This window comes from Berghia stephanieae, chromosome 3, assembly GCF_034508935.2.
Source record: "Berghia stephanieae isolate SIO BIC M18660-M18661 chromosome 3, UCSD_Bste_1.3, whole genome shotgun sequence".
Classification (NCBI taxonomy): Eukaryota; Metazoa; Mollusca; class Gastropoda; order Nudibranchia; family Aeolidiidae; genus Berghia; species Berghia stephanieae.
Genome location: NC_088362.1, coordinates 82227285 through 82246393, shown reverse-complemented (window position 1 = coordinate 82246393; position 19109 = coordinate 82227285). Strand labels below are relative to the sequence as shown.

At 33.4% G+C, this 19109-nt stretch overlaps 1 protein-coding gene across 2 annotated transcripts; it reads right to left on the bottom strand.

Moving 5' to 3' along the window:
- Positions 1-737: 737 nt before the first annotated feature.
- On the bottom strand, positions 738-13519 carry LOC144968619 (ufm1-specific protease 1-like). Of its 2 annotated transcripts, none has more exons than XM_078907124.1 (6): positions 13421-13519; positions 7869-8038; positions 6907-7122; positions 6023-6125; positions 4979-5049; positions 738-4181 (listed from the first exon to the last, which is right to left on the bottom strand). In XM_078907124.1, exons 2-6 carry the CDS (start codon positions 8010-8012, stop codon positions 4041-4043), a joined length of 675 nt encoding a protein of 224 aa, XP_078763250.1. In that variant the 5' UTR covers positions 8013-8038; positions 13421-13519; the 3' UTR covers positions 738-4040. The 2 variants fall into 2 exon arrangements, with proteins under 2 accessions (XP_078763250.1, XP_078763251.1); XM_078907125.1 differs by having other exon boundaries at positions 13425-13519.
- Between the last annotated feature and the right edge of the window lie 5590 nt (positions 13520-19109).

Below are 19109 nucleotides of genomic sequence, written 5' to 3'. Positions count from 1 at the left end.
ACTCATTGCAAACAGTACAAGAACAGTATGAAATGACGTTAGATTCAAGTGAATTGATGGCCGACAAGGATGGAGCTGAAGAATATGTCAGCCAATCAAACGCCACTATTGCTTTGGCCGGGTGAAAACTGAATGAATTGACAACGCCGATTCCGGGCCCAACCAACCCCCTATCAAATTCAACATCATCGTTGGGGCTCTTTCAAGGTGGAGCCACCCCACAACTTCCAAAAATAGAAATTTCGAAATTCAACGGCGACTTTGCAGAATGGCCTTTGTTTTTTTGACAGATTTTCAGCCATAATTGACAAAACGACGTTACCAGACATTTCCAAGTTTAACTAACTGCAGGCTTCTCTTGTTGGAGAAGCAAAAACAGCAATTGACGGCCTTGCTCTTACCGACAAAAACTACAGAATTGCCACGGATATCTGAAAAGATATTAAATTATCATGGCACCTCCAGCCAAAAAATCAAAGAACATGTGTAAATTCAGGAGTGATTTCACTATGGAATTTCCATTGATCATTTCGTCGAAAAAGAGTGAGCATCATGCTCATTGCAAAACAGACTTTCTCATTTCACATGGAGGAAGAAATGATGTGTCCAACCATGTTTCAATCAAGAAACATACAGAAGCTGCATCATCTACGAAGTCAGCTCCTATTTCATCATTTTTTTCAAGAAACTCTGATGAAGATTTGTTAAAAAAGTAGGTCATATGTGCAGAGCTTCTATTTGTTTGTTTTTTCTTGTTCAACACAATATACCGTTAGCCATTTCTGATCACACAGGGCAGTTATTTAAAACTATATTCCCTGATTCTAAAATTGCTAAATCATTCACTTGTGTACAATCAAAATCTACTGCACTGACTAAATCTTTAGCCCAGCATTACTCTGCCAACCTCGAGACTACTCTACAAACACAGCCGTTCAATCTTGTGACAGATGGAAGCCATGATGGAGGATCTTCACAGATCTACCCTATTGTTGTGAGATTTTATGACAGAGTCCTAGGAGCTTAGTATGATTCTTTTTTTGGAAGAAATTCGAGACGATAGTAAGGCTTTTATGTGTGTTTTAAAAAAGTAAGTTAAATTTCTTTTTTATCCGTATTACCGAAATAAAAAATGTTATTGCAACATTATTTTAGCGTATGAAATCATTTTTATAACTTTTATTGATCAAGCAAATTGTTTTGCATACTTCTGTCAAAAAAAAAATTATCCTGCCATCAATATTAAGTCAGTTATGATTAAAAAAAGAAAAGCAAGAGGAAGTGAAACAACTTTAAATCGGTTTGTTTCTGGGATTAAAGAAAGTGAGAAAGTTTGGATTAGCTTTGACTCTACTCTGAATCAAGCAGAATGTCACTCTTGTGCAAGATACCACTCACTTGACACAGGAAACAAATTTAGCCTTCACATCAATGAGACTGTGGAAGAAGCGCTTCTGGTGTTAGTGAAGGGAATCCAACTACTTCAACTACACGTACTACAACTTCGAGAAATAGTAGAAAGCGGGGACCGTATCCTCAGCAGCGAGGATATAGCGCTTCCCTGGATGGCAAAATCCTTGATGCCATAATGACACTAAATCCAACTGAACAGAAAAAGGATGACTGTGATTTATTCCTACAAAGCCTTGCACCCCAGTTATGGTCATTGAATCCGTTGGCAAGGTACAAGTGTCAGGCTGAGATGCAGATGCTAATTTTACGCTATTTGGATCAGAACCAGACTCCAAATACTACTACTCCTCCAGACGCCATAGGACAACATCAGCAGCCTGTGCAACAACCACAACCGTTTAACACCTTTCCATACGAACAATATCACACTTACAGTCCGTGATCTTTCTCTTTTATAAGTCATGTTTTAGTTCTATTATTCATTTTTTTAAAACTTCATGCACATTTCAAACACAAATGTTTATTGAATTTAGAATGCGGTATTGCATTATATTAGTGTTGAATTTTGTATTCTCATTTTTATATCAAATAAAGTTCAAACGTTCTATGTTAATAATTAATAGCCAGGCAATTTGTGGTCAATTTACTTACCATAATATGATAACAAGGCGCTCCCTAGCTGACAGTGGCCTCCGAAAATTTGTCGTCCTTTTCTCAATGTGGGGTCCAATAATTTCTAGAAGGGTTTTAAAAATGTCTGGTTTCATTCGTATGTATGCCTGACACTTTTCTTCATCACTTAGAATTTGATGCATAAGATGATGATACTCGCCAAATGTTTCCCTCAGTTGGAATATAGGATGAACCCAATAGCGCCTTCTACGTCTTCTTTTAAACCACATAAGTAAAAGAAGCTTCAACTTCAATGTCTCCATTGCGTTATGTGTAACAACAATGTCAGGGTGTGTTGTGTCATCTGTAGACGATATCGGGATGTACACGAAATGGTTGTAAAACGTTTAACAGTCAGTTTGCTTCCGTCTTGTGTGCGTCTCGATACTGATATCGAAAGGTACACGAACTGATGCATTATACCACTGTGCCTGTACGTTTAGGCAGTGAAATGACAGAAGACTTTCAATCTCGCTGTACTGACATTTTGAACAGATCAAACACAGACACTCAAACTGCCCCTGCTCCAGTCCAAAACCTCTTGCTTGATTACAATCAGGTCGTGGCCACACGCCAGAGGAAATACTTCCAACAGCAAAAAAGAAAAACAGTATAGAGTGTGCAAATTTTGCTCAGAGGGAGAATGGAAAAACCTAAATTAACTGCAAAAAAAACAAATTATATGAGAAAAGAAACAAGATAGTGGTATTCAATATGCAAAGTAGCTCTCTGTGTGGTGCCTTGTTTCAAAGAATTTGACTCAAAGAGGGATTATGTCTAAGATAAAAGTTGACAAGCCCCTTTGGATTATTTAACAGTTGATGTGTCGATAATTGCACGTTCCCATTTATTTTTTTTATTCATGTACATATATGATATTTTGCAATACTCTTTTTTGAAATTATTAATAGATTGAAAATCTCTTTCATCTGAACTTACATTGTTTTCTCTTAGTTACAAAAAAATAAGAATTGTTGACTTTGATTGTCCAAAAGCATACAACACACATGACAAAAACTGGAGTTAAAGGAGTAAAAAATACAAAAGTTATTACAATTTGAAAACCTGCCAAAATGGCCAGGATATGGGTGCGAACAGCTTTCAGACAGCTAATCTGTTTTTTCTTCTTATAGTATGTAAAAAAAAAGTCTCTTCAGATTTACAACAATCATCATCATCATCATCAAAAACAACAACAATGACAACTTGCAACAACCGGACTGCTTATCTATCTGTATTCTTCTTCTTACGATCATGTAAAAAAAAACATTTTGTAAACACGCCTAACAGGCAAGACGTGTCGTTGTGTGCTCTGGTGTATTTTAATTGTTTTGTGATTTCTACATATTGATACCTGGACATTTTTACTTCGTTGTACTTGTTAAAACATACTGTTTCTTATTGTATAGTTTTTATCAATTCTTAAGAAAGGACTACTGTATAATTCTGTATTTTATCATGGAAACTGTAAGTTTTAAAAGATTTTTACACAGTCACTTAATGGCCGCCGCTTTCTTACGAACATTGTTCACCTTATTTTTAGCCGTGATTTACCACCATCATTATTTTAATAATTGTGAACACTTTTATTCAACATCTGATTTTTACAACAGGCCTCGAGGCGGTAAACGTAAACAACGTCACATTCCAGCTGTGATTTTTAACTCAAGTGATCCGATTTTTTACAATAATATTAATAAGAACAGGCCTCGGGGAGGCAAACGGAAACAACATAACATCTCAATGGTAACAACTCGTCGTCCACCCTGCCCCCACACAAACCCCCGTCCACCACCAACACTTGTAACTGTACCGACCACAAACAGTTTCACAAACAACAATGACGCTTGCCCATGGTGCTTGAGATGAGACATGTGGCAAGCCCTGGCAAACAAAGCCAGAGAGGAAGTGAACAGTCTTAGAGTGATAGAGAAGTAAGTCTTGGCTAATTACTATCAGCTCCTTTTAAGTGATGGTTTGGGAAGGCAAAGATTGTAGAAAGAATGGGCATGAAGATCTGATATTGGCAACCACTTGACAAAACCTCTGTCTTTCAGTGCTTTTGAATCACAAACTTTATCGCAACAATGGGGATCCTGAAAATAAACGAAATAGTTGTTAATTAATAAAGCTAAGATCACATGACTGCAATACAATGAATGCGTAAAGGATATTTTAATGGGATATAGAAAAGTTCTGACAATTAAAAAATTTATAGCTTCTATGATACATGTGCATGGGCATAATTTGTAATACTTAAATGACATTTTAGATTTAAGAATATTTTCGTTGACAAAATATAATTCTAACAGAAAAGGCGCATACGCGTTCCTGCTTTTAATGACAACAATTCAATCAAATATTCTAACCATAATAAAAACAACACATGACTTACATTTTGACCTCTGACAGGGCACTACATTTTAAACAAGAATTTCATGCTCAATAATTTCAATAACCAGGGTAACAGAAAGTGATTTTAATAGCAAGAAAATAATCATAACAAGAACCAGGATATTTATAGTAACTTGTCATTTAGTAATTTAGTGCCATTAATAAAGAGGAATAACATCTTTAGTCTACTTTATGAATGTCTTGTCATTTGGAACATAATTTACTGTATTCTTCAGTCCTTCCTCAATTTCGTTTTTATAATCTGTGTCTTTAAAAATTAGCTGTGATTGTCTAATACTTTCTCGTAGTTTTTGCATAGGCACAGTGTGCTTGGTGAGCTGCATCTAAGAAAACTTCGAAGGGAATCCTACTTTAAACATATTATCTCAGCTATTACTGTACCGTTTATAATTTTATATAGGATAAGATGCTCTTTACCGTGTTTAAGATTTTAAACATTATATAAAAATCTTTTTTTTTGTAATCAATCTTTCCTTACCACGATAAGAAGGGCCTGTTTTTCAAGACATACACCCATGATTCCTTTGGAGGAATTATCTGTGTCACCACCTGGACAAAAAGGAAAACTTAAGTTTTTAAAAAAAATATATGTATTCAATAAATGTAAAACATTTTGTAATCATTAACAAAAAGAATATTATAGGTCTTTCTCATAAAGATAGGGATAATTTTAAATGACACACTGATTATTGAGCCAACTACTTAGATAAGAAAAGTTCTTATGAAATAAGGTCTCTCCTGCTTTCAAATTGAAATTTTTAAAGGAGAATACAAAAGCACAGTAGCATTCCATCATCCTACCTCTAAGAAAGTTCGAGAGATTATACCTAAAAATTCAAAACATAAAATTATACATAAACTATGGATAAAAAAAAAATGTAAGAGCAGTCATGCCTACCCTATATTTCTAATTTCAGGAACATTTTATGGATAAATCCTTAAATTTAAGGAATAATAAGAAGGGTTATGGTAAAGTCATTAAAGACAATAAAATGTCTCTTATCAAGAGCATAATATCGTTATAAAGATACTAGAGGTAGTATTTAGTGATAACCAAACTTATTTATCAGCATCATTATTATCAATAAAGACAACACTGCACAACGTTACCCGCCAGCTATATATTTTAAACATGAGTATGATGTGAGAATGTGAGTAGGCTAATGAGCCTTTTGCAAAGGCTCAACTTTTCACCACTAGAGCGGTACCAGAACCAGATACCTGCAGAAGTCGAATGTCATACCACAAGACCACAAAGTCGTAATCGCTTTCAGGTGTAGTAATGACATGATAGCAATCAAAACTCACACTAGAGGAAACTATTTTATAGCACCCAAAAAATAAGTGGATTCTAAGTGGGTTGGTACTTCATTATCAAGTTTTCGTGTGCTAAATGAGAAGCATTGTATCAATAACTCAAATAAATAGTAAAATCAGATATATAATGAATGGGGTGGAAAAATAAAACACCATTATGTTAAAAGCTATGTAGTCCTGAACACGTGTTATGATTATGCATTACCCATCATTATAGGGGATCCTACTGTGTGGAAATGTTCAGCGAGTTCTTCCATTTGCTTTTCTATCTCTTTTCCCTCATTGAGATGTATGATCTTAGATGGAACCTAAATTTGAATAAAATTAAAATAGTAATAAAAACAACAACAATAAGAATAATAATGATAATAATAATAATAATAATAATAATTATAATAATAACAATAATTATAATAATAACAATAATAATACTAATAATAATAATAATAATAATAATAATAATAATAATAATAATAATAATAATAGTAATAATAATAATAATAGTAATAATAATAATATAGTAATAATAATAATAATAATAATAATAATAATAATAATAATAATAATAATAATAATAAATAATAATAATAATAATAATAACAACAATAATAATCTCTACTAATGGACATGAGATCAAGTGACCCAAAGACAAAGAATGCTTAAAGGACATTTTACAGGATAATCAAAAATCCTAATAACTTTCGAAATAGTTATCTAAACTTTAAATTTGAAACGTCATTCAAAGGTAGAGAGAGAGTGTCGTTGCATTTGTCATTCATTGATTATTGCGAATTTGATTAACCTCTAATCCTGATCGTATTCGGGGCATTTCTTACAATGACAATAAAGATGATAATAAGAATAAAAATAACAACAACAAAAATAATAATAATAATAATAATAATAATAATAATAATAATAATAATAATAATAATAATAATAATAATTAATTGCATCTCATATATATCAGTGTTTCATCTTCAATGTACAAGAGAATAGAGAAGTAAACGTATGTTATTTTTCTACATTTCAATGGACGTGGCTATAGGTAACCCTAAATTCCTGGAGAAACAATAAATCATGACATACCTCATAAAAATAATCCAGGATAAGACAGACTTCAAAGCTCCCAATCCACTGTTTTGAACCACAAAAGCTTTGAGGTTTGTCATCCATACTGACTAAAGCTGCCTGGATATCACGAAGACTTGGAACTCCTTCCATGTCGGACTTTACTGGTTTACATCCTTTGTTTTGCAGCCATGAGCAAATCGTTTGCAAAGTTCTGTACCCACAACCCCAACCCTGAAGGAGGAAATGAAAATTTTCTATTTCAACATTTTCCTCCACAGCTTTTCTTCATCTTTCTTATTATAAACAACTGTCTGTGTGCATTAAAATTAACACAGTTACCCCATTAAGCCTGAAGAACCTTCATTAAGTTAAATCTTTTTGAGTTATTGAATAGCCAGAACTTATTAGAAAGTATGAGTGAAGACAAGAATATGGAACATTTATAAAAATGTGATATTTTCTGTTGTATCTGTCTCAGACTCCTGCTATAATTTTAAGAATATATACTATTTTATTATTAACATGTTTCATGATGAGGTTACGATCCTGGTTAAAACGGTTCTCAGCTTTATAGACATGATATTAATGGAAATTCTTGTGATCATAAACACTTCACAGTGAAAATTAAATAAGAATTTACAATACTTCAAAACTTAATTGTTTCCTATTGTTTACAATGGTGGGGATCCTAAATTCTCAGTCTCAGCAGTACAGCACTCATCTCATCGGGAAAAGGGATCAGGGATGTAAGAAACATTTTCTTTCTGACCACCTTTCCTGTCCATCCAGCCGTGACTGTGTTAGCTGGATCATTTGATCTGTCAGAAAGTACTTTATGAAAGATTGGTGACCTTTCCAAATGGTAGTAAGCAATTGTTACCATCCGTTTAAGGCAACAGAAACCAGGATAAGCCAGGATGCCAAGTGCCTTATAATTCTTTTACATAAATACAGCAATGATCAAAGTCCCTCTTTACCCTATCATCAACTCCATCACAACAATAGTGGTAGTATGAATAATGTCCTTGACAGAGGTGTATTTGATGCTGGTCACTCGAACTCAAAAGCTCACTGTGAACATCTTGCATCAATGAATGATCTGTAGAACTAGAACAGGACATCTCTCCCAGTTATTGTTTAGGTTGGTCTGTGGAACAAAAATGTCATTTATGATGTTTAGAAGGTCACCCTTTACAAAAGTGTTTCAATTTCACTCATCTGATGGCAAATAGTAATGCAACCTGAGCTCCAAACCTGTCAATGCTTTCTTGTATTAAAAAGGTCTATGTTTGGAGCACTAACAAGATCATAAATCATAGGAAACATCAAAATGGAAGGTAATTCAAATGTTGCAACTTTTGTTTTTTAAATTTTTACCTGATTTTTTATATAGCAAAATATTCACAAAATGTGCTCAGAGTCCTTTACAAGGGTCCCACACCAAAAGCTCTATTTGAGTATATAACAATACAGGAAGCCTGTGAGACACTCTTACTCTTACAATTCTTTGTTTTTTTGTTCTTATTCGTCAGAGACAACGCTGTCACTGACCATTTACTCATTTTACACCAGTTACAGTGAAATAATGTGAGCCTTCCCTGCAACTCCAAGGACTCAATTTTGCACAACTATAGCTGAACTCAAACGAGGTCCAAAGGTGAGTATATCATACCACAAGACCTCAAAATATAGGATCAAATGAAATCCCTACTTATCCCAACTGAAAATGGTGTTATGTAGGATTTTATTTGGATATATAGGAAATGCATTACAATTTCCAAATTACAAACTTTGTGAGGAGACAGGAATTGTAAAGATTTTATGATTATGAAACTGACTGTTCTGAAGAAACGTTTCACAATTCTTTTATCAACCCAGTTATCTTAATTTTGATGTTAACGATTAAAACTAAAATCTTGTAGCATCTAGTATCTAGTTTTGCCATCAGAAATCCATAAGGCCAATATGGCATATGCTAGATCAAGCACTTTTTTTTTACCCCTGACACCAGAATTTCAAATCTAGTACCTAGCACCTTGTCTAGCAACTCTATTAAGATTTAGCATAATTCTAGCGAAATTTGAGAATTTTTTTGCATACAGTGCACTCTGGATACGTCGACGTTGCTTAAGTTGACTTTTACCCGAGTCGATTTTTTTTCTTGGTCCCTCCCCCTTCTTTCTATATAACATTAGTAAAAAAAAAAAACAATCCACATAAGTCGATGTCGTTTAAGTCGGTGTTTTTATCACTCATGGCCACAATAAAATCACAAATAAACAAGTATTTCCACTGGTTAAAAAAGCTAACAGTAAGAATTTGCAATGGTTAAGAATATCCGCAAACGATTGGCGCACACCGATGTGAGGTAGGTGTTTTGCCTGGTGTCCGTTCATAAGTAGTAAAATATCTTTGATTTATCCATCTCAGATTTTACATCGTCGCAACTTTAAGTTCAAGATAAAAAAAAAAAAAAAATTTTTGTTCTAATCCCAGGCCATCCTATGCAATGGCTCTCTTAATTAGTATCAATTTTATCAAGACTTCAAGTCAAGTCTACAACTACAATGGCAAACCTATCGCTGAAAAGAAAGATCCAGCTGATCAATGCAGTTGAAAAGTCTGAGGAAATTGGTATACCAGCCATTTCTGTCTCGACGAGGCTCCTACGCTTTTCTCTCGGAATAATTCCACTTAGGTGGTCTACATTCCGCATTCAAGGCAATCATTCGGCTTTACCAATCCAGGAAAATGTTTTTTTAAATCTCTAGTAAAAAAAAAAAGGTGAGTTATGGCGTCAGGAAAATGTTTTTTTAAATCTCTAGTAAAAAAAAAAAGGTGAGTCATGGCGTCAGCATCTCCTATGGTCAATCAACACACATTGTGTGTGTCTGATTAGTACCTTCAAAGCGTGTGCAGTTGATGTCAAAAAATAATATATTTTAGGGAGATGGTTGACCAAAGTATTATTATTATGTCGACTCCAATATGTGAGGTCAATGACCTAGGTAATATTATATATTGGTTCCAATCAGTAGTATTTATTGAGTACAGTCAGCTTCTTTCCCTTTTTAATTTTAGCCCTGTGTATTTGTGGGAGCTCCAGTGGGTGTGTATGTGCCGGCACTTGCGTTTGTTTAATTAGGTGTGTGAGGGGGGGGGGTTCCTGACAATGCTCTACTCCGAGTCTGACAAGGTCTTTAAACAATCTGCACATTTTTACACATTTTATATTGTATCATTTGAGTACTTTGGATTGTCTATTACATTTTCTGTTGTAAAGCATGTCAAGAGTCAATAACAGTAAATTCATTCTGCTTTTTTATCTCAAATAATGCTTTTTATGTATTCTGATTTCTCTTTGGGCATTTGCAGGTAGGAGCCTTTGATGACAACTACAGGAACCTCTACTTCTCGGGTCAATTTGATGCGACCAAGCAACATCAGCGGGACACGCAACATGAAGGGTCATACTTATTTTAGATGGGCTTGTTCTGTTCACAAACATTTTTGCTCATTTGGTTACACTCCGGTTAAGTGGATTTTATTTAAGCTTACAGTTCCCCTGGGCATTGTCTTATCCGGGGTCGACTGTATATGGTATAATTTGAGTTCATTTTGCCAAAAATTAAATCTTGTCTTCGGTGGAGTGCCTCTCAAAATCTGAATGAAATCCAAACTTCCTTTCAGTGTTGCCAATTTGGCATAAAATAAAGATCTTAACAAGCAATGGAAGACTATTCAGACTCGAGTCCGAATAGCCACTTTGGTTAGGAAATTCTAAACTACTAATCTATCAAGTTGTGTAGAGTTCTAGAGTCTTTAAAATGCTCCTCTATGATTGACAAATTGAATAAATAAACCCCTGAAAAAGATCCACGGTGAAAATACTAATTGAAAGAGATGCTAGACCGAGGAGCTTACCACTTTATCACTTAAACTTAGGGAATTTCTCCCTGGCCCTTACCAATGACAAAAATGACCAATAATATTGGCAATATCATATTGAATCGGCTTGAGCTTAAATTTGACTTTCTCTTTTAATTTTAATAACTGCCACTGATTCTGACACACAGTGACACAGTCTATCTTATTAAAAATGTACTTTTCAGTTGTCAGTATCTAGACCGTCTAGTATCGTTTTAATTTCATTCATTTTAATTTTAACATTTTAAACTCTAACTTGTTATTGTCGGAGTCTGAGGTGGGTAAAATTTGCGCTGTGATTATCCCCAGACACCTGTCTGGGGATAATGAAAATTCGTTATCCCCAGACAGGTGTCTGGGGATAACCAATTTTTGTTATCCCCAGACACCTGTCTGGGGATACTATCCCCAGACGCATGTAGCAAGTGGGCAGAAAGATTTTATGCAAAATGCCAAACTAGGCGTGAAAAATACCAAATATTCTGGAAAAAATACTCGTGGTTGTGTCCCAAAACAGTTAATATATCAAGTGATATTTAACACAAGATGAAAGTAAATAGTGATCAAATGTCAAATCCAGCTCTTTTTAAAAAATATTTTAAAGCAAAGGATCAATGAAATTTCTTTTGTTACCTTGATCTGAAAACGTCAAACTGGCAATTCGACTTTTTATTTTCAACCAGGAAGAAAGTTGTTAATCATCAAATCTGTTCATAGTCCACCAACCATTTAAATTTTCATTACCTACCTACCTGTTAACTTTATTGATCATCTCTTGTTTCTATAATTTGCTCATTCTGGCCACAATTTTGGGGACGACCGGGAAGAATTTTTATGTCGCGGACGAATTCCTAGGCCATGGTGTTGTTCGCCCCAAAGCCCAAAACCCACACCTGTTATTTTCCTGTCTGCTTCGCACAAGACAATACAATTTAGTATCACACGTCCACAAAACTAGATCCAACAACATATTTTTATTCGAATGAGAGATGAAAATAACTACCAAAACAAGGAAGCAAAAATGGTGGAAATATGTTTAGCTCATATATGAATTTAAAATATTCCGATAGCGGTGTGGATAGGCAGCTCAGTTGGTTAGGCCACCTTTCAATTTACTCCTTTTAGCTGCACAGATTCGACCCAGTCGCGACCGCCCCCCCCCCCCCCCCCCCCCCCCCCCCCCCCCACACACATTTTTTTTTTTTACTTTTTCTTTCTTTCTTCCCAATTGATTTTCCTTGTTTTCACTTTTGTTCGGAGTTCCGAGCAAGAGTTTTTTTTTAATCAGTTGAATTTTTTATTTCTCCGATAATATTATTTCATTATTTAATTTGCTCTAGATTTATTATTATTTTTTTTGTTTTGTTTTGGTCAAATAATAATAATAATAATAATAATAATAATAATAATAATAATAATAATAATAATATTAATAATGATAATGATGATAATAATAATAATAATAATAATAATAATAATAATAATAATAATAATAATAATAATAATAATAATTGTAATATTTGTTATTATTATTACTATTACCATCATAATCATTATTATATTATTATCAATAATAATATTATTTTTATTATTAATACAATTATTATCATACTATTACTATTATTATTATTATTATTATTATTATTATTATTATTATTATTATTATTATTATTATTAACACTATTCCCTGCTCCGAGGGAAATCTCTCTATTTCTTTTTTTAAAATATATTTTGACCTAAACCTTAGAGTTTTTTGTTTGCTAAACCTTTGTGTAAATGTTCCGTTTCTGAGCATGAATTTCTTAAATTGTTTTTATTTTTAAAACAATTATTGTTTTTTTTTTCTCCTCTATCTGACCATTTGGTCGCTCTCTGAATATTTCTGGACACTATTTGAGATCGGAGTGGGGACGAATATATTTGCTAGAAACTAGAAAAAAAAACAAGAGAGAGAGAGAGAGAGAGAGAGAGAGAGAGAGAGAGAGAGAGAGAGAGAGAGAGTTTAATAATAAAAAAAGAGGTGGGGGGAGGATGGATGGGACATTTATCCCTTTCAACGTTCTGTAAAAAGAAGACGGAATTTTAAAAAATAATTAAATAAAAAAAAAAAGTGACGTTACCAGGATTCGAACCCATAACGTCGATTATGGTCAAACTTCCAGGGCAGACGACTAAACCATTCGGCCATGACACCCACTTCGAAGTCGACGTATATTGTGTATATGTAGTAACAACTGATTTTAATGTGGTTAATTTTATGTTTTTATAGATATTTTATTAACTTTCCTTATTTCTATGTGCATCTGGAAACATTCCATATTCTGGAATGTGGATAATTGTTTAAAAGAGCGGAGTTTCAAATATGCGTCTGGGGATAATAAAAATTCGTTACCCCCAGACAGGTGTCTGGGGATAACCAATTTTCATTATCCCCAGACAGGTGTCTGGGGATAATGACAGCCTAAAATTTGACCCTAACTAATCCTCGTGTTTAGAATTTAGAGTTAAATTTTATTGTGAATTTAGTTTATTTTCCTTGGTTTGATTTTGATTGCATGCATTAAGCTCTCTAGTCAACGTGACTAGCAAGAGGTAGGCCTACCTACAAGAGAAAGTATTGTCTGTCTCTAGGGTTCACGTCGATTACCCGCCTTCAATGTGCTTCTTGCCTGACATGATGTCTCGTTATGTTTCGAGTTTCGATTAGGTAGCCTAGTTGACAACGATATGAGTTTTTATATCACTTTTGAAATGAATCTTTCTCTGAATTTTGGAAAATATTTCAAAATCACAATTGACCCTGTACGGGTCAGGAGGGGGGGGGGGGATTTTAATTCAAGACCATTTATGATATGAAATGGTATTTTTCTCAAAACTAAGAATTTATGCACATTGTCCTTAATAAAGTGGAGAATCTACGGAAGTTTGATATGTTTGTGTATAATTCGATTTTCGGCACGTTGCTTTCTTACTTACACGCACACCGACGTGTAAATTACAACAATGAGCCCATAAAGAATTGGGTTTTCAGACCTGCAAATAAGTGCACGTCGACACACACAAACACACACACACACACATACACACACAAACACGCGCACACACACACATACATACATACATACATACATATCATAATTGTTTATTTCAGGAAATAAACATGATAATGTAACAAGGGTAACATCTTCATTGACATAATACCATTTCCTAAAATAATGTACAATGTATAGAGCTGGAGTATTAATTTGAACAGTGAAGTTTCAGACTCTGCCACAGAATGTCCCAGAGGTAATAATGATATTAGTGTTGATGACGATGATAATGATGATGATGACGATGATGAAGATGATGATGATGATGATGATGATGATGATGATGATGATGATGAAGACGATGATGATGACGATGATGATGATGACAATAACAGTGGTGGCTATGGCGGTGATGGAGACGATGACGATGAGAGTAACAACGGTAGCAATGATATTAATAATAATAACAACAACAATAATAATAATAACAATAATAATAATAATAATAATAATAATAATAATAATAATAATAATAATAATAATAATAATAATAATAATAATCCCTATCACTATAATAATAATAATAATTAATATAATAATAATAATAATAATAATAATAATAATAATAATAATAATAATAATAATAATAATAATAATAATAATAATAATAATAATAATAATAATAATAATAATAATGTTGATAATTGTGGTGATGATAACAACAGTAATAATAATTACGATGATGATAATAATGACAATAATAATATAATAATAATAATAATAATAATAATAATAATAATAATAATAATAATAATAATAATAATAATATAATAGTAATAATAATAATAATAATATATAATAATAATAATAATAATAATAATAATAAATATATAATAATAATAATAATAATAATAATAATAATAAATAATAAACAGTAATGAAAAATTAAATCGATTATTACAATCATATAAAAATTGATATATTTGGAATATTTGACAAATAGATGGATACATATAGATAGAGGGATATATAAATAGACAAATATCTATAATATTATTATTAAATATGTTGTGCTACTAATTATGATGAATTTTACATCTTTGTCTCCAAACTTTGTAAGAGCCAATGATGGCACTGTTGCTTATATATTTTGAAAGGACTTTTGCTTCTTTGCTTTTAATGCCCAGAATCTTTAAGCCATTCACAAATCTACCATGGACATAGCCGAGGCTACCTACAGAAAGAACGATAACCTCGGATTTATATCCAAGAGCATTTATTTCCATGCATAAAGGAAAGTCTACTTTTCAAATTTAGTTTGGAATGACTTGTTAATATGAGCATCAAATGGGACTGAAATTTCAACAATTTGGGCTGTTTTCATTTCTTTGTTGATTTTTAAAATGTCCGGTCGATTACTGTTAGTATTAAATGAGGTTTTGTCACTGTCGAAAAAACTTGGTCTGATGAATGTGTCTTTGAAAATTTGAGTAGTGTCGTTTTTAGGTATTTTGTCAAAAATAATGTCAACAATTCTATTGTGTCGTTTTTGATATATTAATTTGAATTTTGTACATCCATTTACAACGTGAGATACCGTATCTGACGGATGATTACAGATTTTGCAGCCTTTGGAGTATGACAATGGGTAATATGTATGAAGTAGACTGTCGCACTCGAGAAGCTGCAAGCGGCATTTTATAGCAAACGTTCTAATTTCGTCAGGGAATTTATGATTGAATATGAAACTGGAGGAGAGAGCGTGGTTTACCCCAGTGGCTTCTCTAACAATTCTTCCTTGAGACGCCAGTTCATGGAAATGGGTAGCTATCTCATTCAGTCTCACACTGTTAAGGAAGTTTTGAAAACATTTTGGGGACTTAAAAGAACAACTGACGTCACTATCAGCCTGTACAGACATCACATAATCTTCATCTTTTATTAAGGAAACATTTTGGCGGATACACTTTTCAAAAAGATCCACCCAAAATGACTTTGGCCAATTAACTTTTGTGTTATTTTGGAGGCGTTTGCCGTTGTGACAAAAACCGGCAAAAGTGTTTTCTTCGTTTTCGTCTAATGAGGCGCGTAGAATTTTTCTTTTCGTTAGATGAAGGTTCAGGCTGTTTGTGGCTGTTATCTTCACACTGTCATCGTCAAAATTGAGGATGGACAGGGCAAAGGATAAGTGTTTTGCATAATAAATTATTTTAGGGTTTGGTAACCCGAGACCATCTTTTGATCTTGGACAAAACATGAATGACCTTGTACTCGAATTATTCACATGTAACCAATTTCTAACTTTGTTCACAATTATATTTTCAATTTCATTAATGTCCTTTTCGGTAAACATGAGATTACAAAAATAAAACATTAGAATTGAAAAGCACATTGAACTCAAGAGACACAGTTTGACTGAAGACGGCAGAGGGGAAACATCTAAAAGGTTCATATTGTTTCTAAATTTTTCGATTATCGGTTTTCGTTGATGTTCATCACTTTTGTTTGTCATTGTCAGGTTGATGTTGTGTCCTAAATACGTGTAAAATTCTTCTTTTTCTAATGTTGGTATTTCATGTTGTTGTATAGTTATTGTTGGTAATTTGAATTCTTTGTTCCAGTTGTTACCTGAACGTTGGCCAGATGTTATGGCGCATTTTGGGGGGTTTATATTCATTCCCGTTGCATTCATAAATTGAGTTGTTTTATTGCACAATTGATTCATTACTTCTTCACTTTTCGTACCATATTTATTTGTATCAAACACGATTCAATATATATATATATATATATATATATATATATATATATATATATATATATATATTATATATATATATATACACATATATGTATCCACACACACACACACACACACACACACACACACACACCAAGATTTGTTTTATTTTTATTTTTTTTTTGGGGGGGTTGTTTGTTTTTGTTTTGTTTTTATTTTTGTTGTTTTGTTGTTGTTTTGTTTTTTTTTTTTTGTTTTTTGCCAAATTTATTAATGAACCTTGTACCTCTGTGATTATTTGATTATTGAGGACAGGTCAAAAGATTTTAACTAACAGCTAGAGGAACATACACTCACTTCAGTTTTATCTTCGTTTAGTCTGAGTCCTTCTGATCCCAGCCATGTTTTAATGGATGAATGACAATTTTCAATTTTGTTAATTAAAAACGGAAGTCGATCTTAAACAACAACACAATCTTTGTAGTTGTGTATCATAAGTGAACACATAGTGGTAAAAGTCGTGATAGTTTATAACGGTAGAAGGGGTATGATCGATATGCTCATTGTTGTAATGTAAAAATCTCAAAAAATGACACGAAATATTGTCCATTACAAAAATTATGTTAATCTAAGCACATAATTGTGTTCGGATGTCAGATCTGCATATATGTACATGTTGGGGAGTGTGGCGGGTTGTGTGTCATTTTTGTGGGATCGAGTCCAACCGATAGCTCAATGGTCTGGATTCGAACTAGTATGCGCGCTATGGCTCTCGTTACCAGCTGCACCACTCAACCTATACCACAAACGGCTCAGGTTTAATTTAGGGGGTGATTAAGAATTGCCTTAGGGTCCCTTATAACTTAATTGTATTAATAACAAGAGAGTCAAGACAATAGTAACGCCCAATGCAATAATAACAATTCTATACATAAAGTTTAATTAGATTGTTACAGGAAAAGATAGAAAGAATAAGTATTTATTTAATATCAGGAAGAATAGCTCTAATTGAGTGGATCTAATTTATTATTTATTTATCTATTGATTTATTTATTGATTCATTTATTATTGATTGATTAAGTTAGTTTCTAATCATCTGTGTCTGTGGAAAATACATTTGAAAATGGTATAAGCCCGTTTGGCTTATCTTTATCCAGCCGGCTTGCTTGACTGAGGCAAATGTATCAGCTAGTTCCAGGGTTGGCGCCTGCTTGCAGAGTTTTCTGGACTTCACAACAGTGTGTTGTAGTTAGAGGCTGACATCAGGGGTTTACCCCTATTCACGGACTGGGATGCAGGGATTCGGCACGACTGGGTGCTTCAAGGACACGGACAAGGACCTTCAATTAAGAGTTAAAACAACAAGGTCTTAGAGCCAATCGAGTTTGTCTTTCGCCACCGAATCGTCCTTGAGCGACACATCATAACAGCCTTTATTTGCCGACAAAGGCAAGGAGAAGCAGTAACTCCATGATAATGGTAGTTAGTATATATGTATTAAACATCAACTGACAGTCGAGCTATCTTACATGATGAGAATTTAACAGGGTTGTGTCCCTGGTATTTCTTTATTTATTTTTATTAATTATAATTGAGGTTATGATGTGTGGCCGGCGATTGGCCGTAGGGAACAGACATTCAAGCAATATACATATTGAATATAAATGAAATAATAGCATAGATTATAAACAAATGTTAACTATAGTATAAGATACATATAGATATGGTTTTGTACAGGTATTCCAACTTACGAACATCCATGGAATAGCACAATTAAAATATATACACAAACTATAATATTAATAATAGATTAAATTGAATTCACAGTAATGTCTCATTCCACTTTGAATATTAACCAATAATTCATTTTACCTCCAGCCGAGATAGAAGAAAAATGTTACAAGTTTGAAATTGGAGAGATAGCTCTTCTTTCTTGGGATTCTTTCTTAGCGTGTGTGTGTGATTAAATTCAGAGATGAATTTGATTTTGTGAAATGAAGGAGCGCGTCTGAATTATGGGAATAGCCAATCAGAAGAATGTTCCTGTTTTAGATAGCCAATGATATTCATATGCTGTGATTAATACGGAGTAACGGAGAATTACCGGAGAGATAGACCTTAATTGTAATTTTATCTACTCTTGAACGAGACAAGACCTCAGGGCATATGCACGTTGGAGTCTTGTTTGGAAAGGGTAATTAGCAGGAGGTATGGATACAATGGGCAAACAACTTGAACAGGTAAATAAGCCTTAAGCTGAAAGTGAGTGTTCCGTTATACAATGGAAAGGTTTCCCACCTAACGACCAAAATTTCCGTTAGAAAAATTTAGAGCTTTATTGGAAAAAGACTGTCCATGTTTTGAGTATTTAAACTGGAGGTGTTAATCTGCCTTGGCAAATATATGTCTCGTCCACTGGGTTTGAAGTGGTTTTGAATGAGACGCTGACGAATGATAAAGAAACACGCAGTGAAAGAAAATCGTTCGTCACAGGGAGGATATAATATAGGGTGAAAATA